Source organism: Cololabis saira, chromosome 10 (genome assembly GCF_033807715.1).
Source record: "Cololabis saira isolate AMF1-May2022 chromosome 10, fColSai1.1, whole genome shotgun sequence".
NCBI classification, from domain to species: domain Eukaryota; kingdom Metazoa; phylum Chordata; class Actinopteri; order Beloniformes; family Belonidae; genus Cololabis; species Cololabis saira.
In genome coordinates this window covers 19,106,810-19,117,936 of record NC_084596.1, presented here as the reverse complement: position 1 = coordinate 19,117,936, position 11,127 = coordinate 19,106,810, and the positions used below count along the sequence as shown (strand labels likewise).

The following is an 11,127-nucleotide window of genomic DNA, read 5'->3' as shown; positions in this document are numbered from 1 at the left end:
TCTATATCCATAATATACATCTATATATCTAAATATATTAATAAATGTACCTATCTACATGTTTATTCGCATCTGTATTTTGAATAGAATGTTTCTTTGTATCTTTTTTTAAACGGTGATATGTTTTGACTTTGTTTTAGCTCCATGCTCAGGCTGTTCCACAGTTTCACTCCGTAGGTCGACATACAGAAGCTCTTCAGTGTTGTGTGTCTGTTGAGAACTTTAAAATTAAACTGACCCCTGAGGTTGTAGCCTCCCTCTCTTTCAAAAAATATCCCCTGTATATGTCCCGGTAATGAATTATTCTTTGCTTTGAACATTAGTTGTGCTGTATTGAAACTGACAAGATCCAGACATTTTTGTGATTTGGACTGTAAAAATAATTAATTAGTGTGATCCTGGTAACCTGCGTTGTGTATAATTATCATTGCTCTTTTCTGCAGTTTGCACAAGGGTTGGAGTGAGCCTCTGTATGTGTTCCCCCAGACCTCCGAACAGTAATTTAAATACGGTAAAACCAGTGTGTTGTATAGGATGAATAGTGAGTCATAGTTCAAGAAATGTTTTGCCTTGGCTAAAACCGAGATACTTCTTGACAGTTTGGTTTGAAAATGTTTGATGTGAGACTTCCAGCTAATCTTTTCTTCAATGATTACACCCAGGAATTCTATTTTCTTAACTTTCTATTTGGATTCCATCAATTTGAATTTGACTGTTTGATTTGTAATTTCCAAATACCATGAATTTGGTCTTATTTGTTTAATGATAATATATTTTGGTCAAACCATATTTTGTTCATTTCTGAGGTCATCAAGTCCAAAAGTAGCTGCAAGTTCTCCCCTGTTCCCAAGATATTAGTATCATCAGAAAACAATACACATTTCAATACATCAGACACTTTAAAGATATAACTTATGTATGAATTAAATAATATTGGCCCTAAAACTGACCCTTGGGGGACACCACACACATTGTCAGCACATTCTGATTTATAGTCACCCAACTTCACAAATTGTTTCCTGCTCTTCAAATAACTTTCCACCCAATTCAGCGCAAGCCCCCGTATCCCATACCATTCCAATTTTTTGTTTAGTAGTTTGTGATTTATTGTTTTGAAGGCTTTTTTTTAAATCTATGAATCTATTTTATCCATAGAACTAGTTATCTTTTCAGTGAGTTCTATTAAAGCTAATGAAGTTGATCTGTTTGAACGGAAACCATACTGACTATCGGAGAGTAATTTGTGTTTGTCAATGAAGTTACATAATCTAAGACTTTTTCTAGGATTTTTGAGAATTGTGGTAGAGGAGAGACAGGTCTGTAGTTTGTGATGTGGGATTTGTCACCATCTTTGAACATAGGTATGATTTTTGCTATTTTCATTCTGTTTGGGACTTGACCGTTTTTGAATGACAATTGCAGATGTATGTGAGTGGTTTAGATATCCCCCCTATTTCCCTTTTCAATATCTTCATGTCGATTTCCTCTGAATCCGTCAATGTTTTATTTTTACATTTATTGACAGTATCAATAATTTCCTCCTCGTCTATGGTTTTTAAAAACATTGAACTGGGATTACTGTCTACAAGAATCTCGGCTGTGTTTGCTGGTAATGTATCGGGTATTTCTGCTGCAAGGTTTGGTCCAACCTTTGCAAAAAAATTATTACATTTGTTCACTACTTCATCCATATTATTTATCTTTTTTTCTTTATCAATAAAGTCCTGCGGATACTCTTTATGTCTAGGGTTGTTCTTAACTACCGTATTTAATATTTTCCATATCCCTTTAGTGTTATTTTTGTTATTCTCTAATATTTTGTCATAGTATTCCTTTTTACATGTTCTCATAATATTAGTTAATTTTTTTTTATATTTCTTATATTTATCTTCCGCTTCTCTCGTTCTCTGTTTTATAAATTCTCTATATAATGTGTTTTTCTTCTTACAGGCGTTTTGTAAGCCTTTTGTGATCCATTGATTATTATTATATTTACGATTCCTGTTAATTAGTTTAGTTGGGCAATTTTTGTCATATAATAATTTAAATATTCGTATAAATTCATCATATGCTTTATCCACATCCTTTTCTTTGTAGACTGGTTCCCAGTTAAATGTTATATGATCATTTTGAATGCCTCCATAGACTCTAGTCTAGTTTGTAATGTGGTCTATTGTCTTGATGTTTTTGTTTAATATTACAGTGGTGAATTGTAAAAATTGGCAAATGGACACTGATATCATTTATCAGAACCCCGGTCTCAGAATTGTTAGTTATTACATTTGTGAATATGTTGGTTGGTCTGGTGGGGCTGAGACTGTACAAGGTATTGATAAATTCTTCAGTTTTTTGTGTTTATTTGGATTTAGTAGGTCAATGTTGACATCTCCACAGATATATATATATATATATAAACTTTATTACAGGCTCAAATGTCCCACAGGGTATAAAGACAACAACATACACTACATCAAATATAAAAACATGTATAAAAGGTAATAGAAAAAGGCAAAAAATATACTGTACGTGATTTTGTGATTAGCATTTTTTCAAGTTTTTTCCATAAGGATTTCTATTGTGACACATTCTAGCACATTGTCCACCACTGTTGTCAGTTTTTCCACCACCCTATAGTTTAAGTTTTTGTCCACATATAAAACCACACCACCTCCGTTCTTATTTTCTCTATTTTTATATGTAATTTCGTAGCCATCCATTTCAAAGTCAGTACCCCTGTAGTTGTTAAACCAAGTTTCACATATTACAATTATATTAAATAGATGTGAGAATTGACAGGTAATATTTGATGCTTTGGAAATTGGCATGCATGCTTCTACTGTTGAAGTGAATTATTGATATTTTATCTTGAGCGTTGATGTCCTTATTGAATTGGTCCTCAGTGTAGTAGCAGCAGTCGTTATCGATATTGTGGAAGAAGTTGTTTTCAGGATCATAGTCATTTTTAATGTCAAATGGGTGATGGTCATTATGTTGAAATGTATTTAGCATGATCCCTTCGTGTGTGAGTTAAATAACTCTTTCCAGGGTGAATGTAAGTTGTGTTTGTTGAAATGTGGTTGTGTTATGTTACAGTCCTAGTGGAGTCAGCATACCTGATGAATGATGACTTGGCTCTTATTTGGTTTGGTGTGCTGGTGGTACGGGGATGTATTATCAGCTTGTCGTGTCTCAGGTAGGCAATGTCCCCTCTCTCCCTCGCTGTTCTCAGTTCTGGCATCAGCTCCTTCCTCTTCCATCTCACAGCATCAGTGTAGTCCTCATTGATGTATATATATATATATATATATATATATATATATATATATATATATATATATATATATATATATATATATATATATATATATATATATATATATATATATATATATATATATATATATATATATATATAGATCCTTTCAGTAAATTGTGGTTCTGTCCTTGTATCTTAGCAGTTTCACTACTATACCATAAATAAGAGTGAAACCTGCAAAACACCTGAACAACAAAGTTCCTCTACAATCAGAGTTTGAGACGTGGATCTCTGAACGGTGAAGAAAAATCACAACAATCAACTCTGACTCATAAACACGGAGAAGGAAACGCGTCTATCTGAGTTTACAGAACTCAGCTGAGTTTCTAGGAGGGTAGTAAACCCAGACTCCAGCATAGAGCGGCTGAGTGAAGGTTGTCTGGACTCTGTGGAGGATGGTCATGGTTCCAGAGACGCTGTAGAAGGACAGAACACCTGCGCTGTGATCCAGGTAAACTCCTATTCTGGAGGTCTGAGGACCTGAGATGGAGGTTTGAATGTTGTTGTAACAAAATTCATATCTGCCTGAGTAACAACGTAGTGACCAAGATTTGTCATTACATCCAAATCCACTTTCATCTCCTGATCTGCTGATATTCTTGTATGAAACTGCTACACCAACTCCACCTGCTTTCTTCTCCACCTCCCAGTAATGACGTCCAGTCAGACTCTCTCTACTCAGGACCTGAAACCGTGTAGTGAATCTGTCTGGATGACCAAAATAAGACTGATGTTGGTCCATAACTGTCACCTTTCTGTTCTCCTCTGACAGTAACAGCTGTGTGTTTACTGTGTTTGGATCCAGAGTGATTTCACATGAATATTTCAAGAACCCAGCTCTGCTCTTTGGTTCTAGTTGTGGCAGTAAAACATCCACCTCAGTGATGGCCAGTGAGACGTTTGTCCACGTGTCTCTCAGGATGTCCTGCAGTAGACCTCTGACCTCTGACACAGCTGCTGTCACATCCTGAAAGTAGTTGAGAGGACGGATGCTGATGCTGGAGGAGTGTGTGGACTCACTGAGTGGTGACAGTGAGGGGCAGCTGTGGAGGAACTGGTTGTGGTCCTTGGTGTCTCTGAGCTGCTTCATCTCAGCGTCTCTCCTCTTCAGGTCAGTGATCTCCTGCTGCAGCTTCTTCTCAAGCTCTCTGACTCGACTCACTTCAGTTTCCTGCTGGGATCTGATCTGCTGCTTCACATCAGAGCTTCTCTTCTGGAGGAGAGAGATCAGCTCAGTGAAGATCTCCTCACTGTCCTCCACTGTTTTATCAGCAGAATGATTGATGGCCTCCACCTCCTGCTGAAGCAGCTTCACATCTTTCTCTCTGTCCTGGATCTCCTGCTGGATTTGTTGTTGACTCACCTCCATCTCTCTCTGCCTCTCAGTCCTTTCTACTGCAGTTGAGACCGTGTCGTGGCCTTTATGTTCATCCACAGAGCAGAGATAACAGATACACATCTGATCAGTACGACAGAACATCTTCCTCACCTCACCATGACGAGGGCAGATGTTGTCCTGCAGGTTCTTGGAAGGATCCACCAGCTTGTGCTTCTTTAATGGAGCCGCATCATGGTGAGGTTGAAGGTGTTTCTGGCAGTAAGAGGCCAGACAGACTAAACAGGACTTGATGGCTTTCAGTTTTCTTCCAGAGCAGACATCACAGGCCACATCTTCAGGTCCAGCATAGCAATGATCAGCAGGAGCAGCTTGGAGTCCGGTCTTCTTCAGCTGCTCCACTAAAGCTGCTAACATGGTATTTTTCAGCAGTTCAGGTCTCGGTATGAACGTCCGTCTACACTGAGGACAGCTGGGGAGTTTCTCCCGTCCTTCATCCCAGAAGTTGTTAATACAGTTCATACAGTAACTGTGTCCACAGGGAATAGTCACCGGATCCTTTAAAAGATCAAAACAGATTGAACAAGAAAAGGTTTCTTGGTCCAGCTGAACTCCTTTCTGCGCCATTTCTCCTCTCGATAACTGAGACTGAGACAGTTTTACTTCCTCAAAGGTGAAAATAGTCTGAGCTCTGATCTACAAATCAGGTGTGCAAAGAACAGAGGCTGTCAGCTATGTGTTCAGCTCGTGTTGTTCAGACCCGTCTTATAGCTGCAGATCTGCAGGGGAGGGAACCAGGAAACCTGCTCAGACTGGATCTGCTGGTTTATGAGGCTCAGAGTCCAGCAGGAGAAGTTTACTGAGATAAAAACACTTGAACACTTTCAGAACAGGAAACATTCCTGTTTCAAACTACTATCAGTCTCACGTTCCAGGTTTCCAGGTCGTTTTAATGCCAGTTTCTCAACAATGACATGGATACATGTTTAACTTGGACGACAAAGCTGTTCTTGGTTGTTTGAATAAAAATGTGAATAAAAGAGTTCTTGGTGAGGTGACGGTGACTCTATAATTAACCATTATGTGTGCATGTTTTTATCAGTGGACTATGTCCCAGATCTGCTCTTCAGCCATTTTCCTTGATGTTATCAGCTCAGTAAAGTTCTGATACAGGTCCAAAGGTGTCTTGAGGAGTGTGTGTGTGTGTGTGTGTGTGTGTGTGTGTGTGTGTGTGTGTGTGTGTGTGTGTGTGTGTGTGTGTGTGTGTGTGTGTGTGTGTGTGTCGGGGGGGGGGAGCGGCGGCTGGTGACAGCAGAGCGTCTTGTTTAATCCATCCAGGGAGATTGTGACTAGACCGGCCTGCCAAGGTCAGATTGTAGAATCGACAATTGCATTTGGGTCAGACTCCAGTAATGGGCCGTCGGCCTTAAGTCTTAAGTCTCTGGTTCGTCAATGGCAACTCCAAATAGACGAATTGGTGGTCAATTCCCACCAAGCCCAGCTTTTACTTCTCCAAGGTCTTTTCCATCCTCCCAATGAGATCAAAAAACGCAGCTAGCCTGAGATTCTGTTCAAGAATCGCATCCAGGTTGCGATTTTGCTCCCCAACATTTGAGTCTGAGTGTTGTTGGCACAGCTTATCCTTTCAGTCACATCAGGCAGCTCTGAAAGGACCAGAATAGCTGTCGACGTTTTCCAAATATGTCAATATGCTGAGAAAAGTAATGTGCATTGTCGCAGGATGGAGACGCACATTTTGATGTATAACACACCTGGGTGCACGTTACGGTTCGGGCCGCATTAACGGCCGAAGAAGTGGCATAAATTGCGCCAAAATTACACGATTAATTCAAAATGGCCGACTTCCTGTTCGGTTTCGGTCATGGCGCCAAAAGACTTTTCTTTAAGTTGCGACATGTTACAGGTGTGTATCGATTTTCGTGCATGTACGTCAAACCATATTGTGGGGCTTGAGGCACGAAGTTTTCTAGGGGGCGCTGTTGAGCCATTAGGCCACGACCATTAATGCAAACCATTAAATATAACATTTTTCGCGAGGCCTGGCTTGCGTGCATAATTTTGGTGACTTTTGGGGCACGTTTAGGGGGGTAAAAAGGCCCTCATTTTGTTGGGAGAAAAACGAGGAAAACAAGAAAAACAACGAGAACATCTCCTACAGATACAATACACCCTATTGAATAGGACCTTCGCACTGTCAGAGCTCGGGCCCTAATAAAATACTGTTAATAGTTAGAAAAGAAAAAACAATATAATAAAAACATTTTAATGTTATAAAATGTCTCACTCAGTTTAAGTTAAAAGCCAGTGGAAAGGAGTGGGATTAAGCAGCAACTCAAATTGAATTAAATTGAACTGAATTGAATTGAACTGAATCTAGTTTTAATTGAATGCCTTTTATTGTCATTATACATTGTACAATGAAATTGTAGAGCTTCTCCTGTGCTCAGTGCAAAACAATTAAAGTGAAATCAACAAGTAAGTAAAAAGTGCAGAAATGCAAAATAATAATATAAGAATAAAAAGTATGAAGTCTTTAAAAATTCATGGTAACTGTAGATCTTGTATCTTGTATTTGTTCAGGATGTTGATGGCTTTGGGAAAGAAACTTTTCCTCAGTTTGTTTGTCCCTTGCTTTTAAATTGTCCCCTGAAGCTGCTCTAATGTGTAGTGGGAAACAGTTCCACAGTTTTGGGACTGCAAAAACTCTTTTAATCTACACTAAGGGCTGCCTAACAGGAGCTGGTCAGAGGACCTTAGGGCTAACCCTGTCAGATTGTTAAGGGCCTAAAAATATACAAAACTTGAACTGGATTCTCAAAGCAACCGGCGGCCAGTGCAAAGAGGACATCAGGGGTGATTAGATCCCTGCATGTGGTCCCTGCGAGAAGACATGCAGCCAAACTTTGGACTAACTGCAGGCAGCGAGTTGAGGACCGGTCAAGGCCATGCAGGGAATCACTGCAGTCCAAGTGAGATGTTATCAATGCATCTACAACTTGTTCCATTTGGTGTGGAGGCAGGTTAGGTTTAACCTTGCTGAAGAGTGAAAGTGGAAAAAGCTTGTCTTCACCACTGAACTCATTTGTTCGTCCAGTTTAAAAGCGTTATCAATAAAAGCACCTAGACTTTTTGACAATTTTTTTGTTCATTTAAGTTCAAAAAGTCCTATACAAACCTTTATTGGACCCGGTATCTGCTTTTGTTTTCATTGTGGAACGTTTGACGGCACGATCTATCCATCCATCCATTATCTATACCCGCTGTATCCTTTGCAGGGTCACGGGGGTTTGCTGGAGCCACCTCATTTTCAGGCGAGAGGCAGTGGTAAACCCTGGACAGGTCGCCAGTCCATCACAGGCCGACGGCACGACCTTGTATTTATATTTAAATTCTCTGGTAAATAAAATCGAAAGAAGCGTAAACATATACCAGGATAACAACCAGGATCTTGTAAAACATATTCTAAGATTTGCTTCTCAACGCTAAATGTGTTTTGTCATCACTTTGTCACCACCGAATTACCATTATGAAAAGGATGACTTAAAAACATGGAACTTTACATACTGAGGTGGATAAACTCCAGAAGAGAGCCATAGTGATTGACATGGACATCCCAAGTGACAGCAGTATCAAGAGGAGAGGAACACGAGAAACTGGGCAAGTACCAAAAGTTGAAGGAGGAGAAGATGTGAAGACAGCAGTGGATGCCAGTATTAGCTGAAGCTCCAGCACATCCCAGGAACAACATCAGAGATGTCAGTCTGGACGAGAGCAGTCCGAGGAACACCGATAACTCTGAGCAGAACTCTCCAGTGTTCTGGTAGAGTACTTAATGGCATACTCTCATTTGAAACACTGTAGGCATCCAACCAAAGTCAGTTTAACCTTTTCTCTTTGACAGCTTGTATTAAAAAAAAAAAGGATTTAGCGTTATACTTCTTGTAATTATCAGAGAAGTAATGTAAACCTGGCCAACATCCTGTCTGTCTTCCACATCATGTTGTTCGGATCCTGACGGATCCTGTGACTGTTCACGCCGGCATGGGAAGCTGTGATTTAGATCAGCTGCACCCAGGTGACATATCTTTTCTTTATCATAAAACTTTTTTATTGCTTATAAAACCAATAATACGCATATGACAATAATAATCAACATCTTCAATCCCCCTTCCCAACCCAACCCTCCATTGTTCAGATATAAATCACACCTTGATCCATCAAATTACACATTCAGTAGGTTTTTCAGTTCCGTTATCAGGTTCGTCCACAGTGCTATTGTTCCTTGTTGCGCTTGATTAATCCTTGCAGAAGAAAGTTTCATATACGAGATATCCAAAAAGCTTCTCAGCCAATGGGTTTTTGAAATGTCATGAAGTGGATTCCATCGTTGTACAATGATCTTTTTGGCTGCCGTCAATCCGGCAAGCCAGACCTTCCGGGTCTTTTCGGTAAGATGTAGCTTAGAGTCATCATTCAAAAGGTGCATAAATGGGTCTACCACAAACTGTACTTCCTGTTAGGTCCGATATAATCTTTATAACCTTTCCCCAAAACTCAGCGATTCCTGGGCATTCCCATACCATAAGTATAAATGAGCCCAGTGTTCCCGGGGCACAAAATGTGCAAGTGACATGATATCTTGAGTAAACAGACATTTTCCAAGATGTAACTCTTGCTTCCAAATGAGAAAAGTCAACCCCAGTTTTCTTTATGCTAAATATACTTGAACTTGGCTGCCTGTAATTACTGAGACACAAACAAGCCTGAATCCACCAAGGTACCAGCACATGCTGGCGGAAGATTCACACATATGCACACACATAAGTCCTGTAACCAAGGGCTGCTGGAGCATCACACTCCTGGGGATTAGAAGGTGCTGCATTGATTAAAACCTTTAAGTTATTTTGTGCAGGTGTGATGCAGGTCCTCTCAGCAGATCAATGCCCCACCGGGGTTATCGCCAGAACTCCCTCCCTCTTTGAAAGATTTTTCACACAGAGCTTGAAAAACTAATCCTGAAACTCAGAGTGCCACATTGCGGATTAAATTCTCAGCTTAGTGTGAGCACCCTGCTTAGAAAAGAAGGCCATCTACATCTGAAATGTACCCGCGGATGATTAGGAGTGTTGTTGATACACCTCGCTGGATGCGATAAGGTGCTGTCGGCCTGAGGAAAGCTCAGGGAGGCAACACGAAAGACGAGGTGGAAAAAAGTGTCATATTGCTGCCTCGACTTTGTTCAGTAGATCTGATGACAGAAGGCTTTACCTTCAACTAACAACAGACATCAACACTGTCCGATGTAGAAACTACAGCAATGCTGTGTCCACAGGCAAACTATTTAAACTAAAGCCTTTATGAAACTTCCAAAATGTCTATAAATTAATGTTAATTTGGGCACAGATGAGGCAGTTCAGTGCTGACTTCAGGGGCCGCCATGCTGTGACACAGGGCTCTGATTTCACATCAGGCATTTGCTTGATGAGAGCGGTTGGTGACGGTCTGGTTCTCAGGCTTCAGCCCAGTGAAGCCAGTAAGAGGATGCCTGAGTAGCGATTATCACTGAAACCCTCCACCAGCGCTGACAGACACAAACACAAAGGCGCTGGAGGAGGTTCCCAGCTGACGGACACAAATCAGAGAACTGTAGGGGCTGTTTTTGTTTGTTTGCATCCTGTCTTGTGCTCGGTTGGTAGTTCGGCCCATTTGTGTCCAAAGCATTGCTTCAATTTATTGGGACTCTTAAAGGTTTCACACAGCTTTCTAAATTGGTTTGAACTCTGGGCTTTGATCAGGCCATTCCAAAACCAGAGCTGGGTAGAGTAGCCAAAAATTGTACTCAAGTAAAAGTACTGTTACTTCAGAATAATATGACTCAAGTAGAAGTAAAAAGTAGTCATCCAAATAATTACTTGAGTAAAAGTAAAAGAGTACTTGGTGAAAAAACTACTCTCAAGTACTGAGTAACTGTTGAGTAACATCTGATTTATTTTTTTAACACAACCATTGAAACAGACAAAAGTACAAAATAATCATCTTCAGGCAAATTAAATCAATTAAAATAATACAATTAATTAAAATTAATAAAAAATAGCTTAAATTTAAATAATCTTCAAGTAAATTTGACTACTTTAATAATTAATAAAATAAATAAAATAACAGAATAAAAAATAAATTAAGCATAAGTAGCACAAAATTTCAAGCCTTCGTACTTTTCATTTTGAACCAGGCTCCGCAGGCAGAACTAGAACAAGAACTCATATAAACTCTGAGTGTGTGTTTGTGTCTGTGTAAATGTGACAAAACATGCAAAAACAAACATTTTTCCCAAAGAATCACCCAGTGATGTCATGAGATTGACCCGTACGTGGATAAAAGGGATAAAAGAAAAGTAACAGCTCAATTTAGCCTAATGTAGCGGAGTAAGAGTAACAGTTTCTTCTTCACAAATCTA

The 11,127-nt window shown here is 39.7% G+C and overlaps 1 protein-coding gene across 1 annotated transcript; it reads right to left on the bottom strand.

Annotated features, from left to right (window-relative positions):
* Positions 1 to 3,426: 3,426 nt before the first annotated feature.
* LOC133451898 (E3 ubiquitin/ISG15 ligase TRIM25-like) lies at positions 3,427 to 5,371 on the bottom strand. Its single transcript, XM_061731053.1, has one exon. The coding sequence runs from the start codon at positions 5,277 to 5,279 to the stop codon at positions 3,612 to 3,614; it is 1,668 nt and encodes a 555-aa protein (XP_061587037.1). The 5' UTR covers positions 5,280 to 5,371; the 3' UTR covers positions 3,427 to 3,611.
* Positions 5,372 to 11,127: the final 5,756 nt, after the last annotated feature.

What these genes read in the sequence shown, in the direction of transcription:
- LOC133451898 (XM_061731053.1), bottom strand. Translation starts at nt 5,279, where the DNA reads ATGGCGCAGAAAGGAGTTCAGCTGGACCAAGAAACCTTTTCTTGTTCA.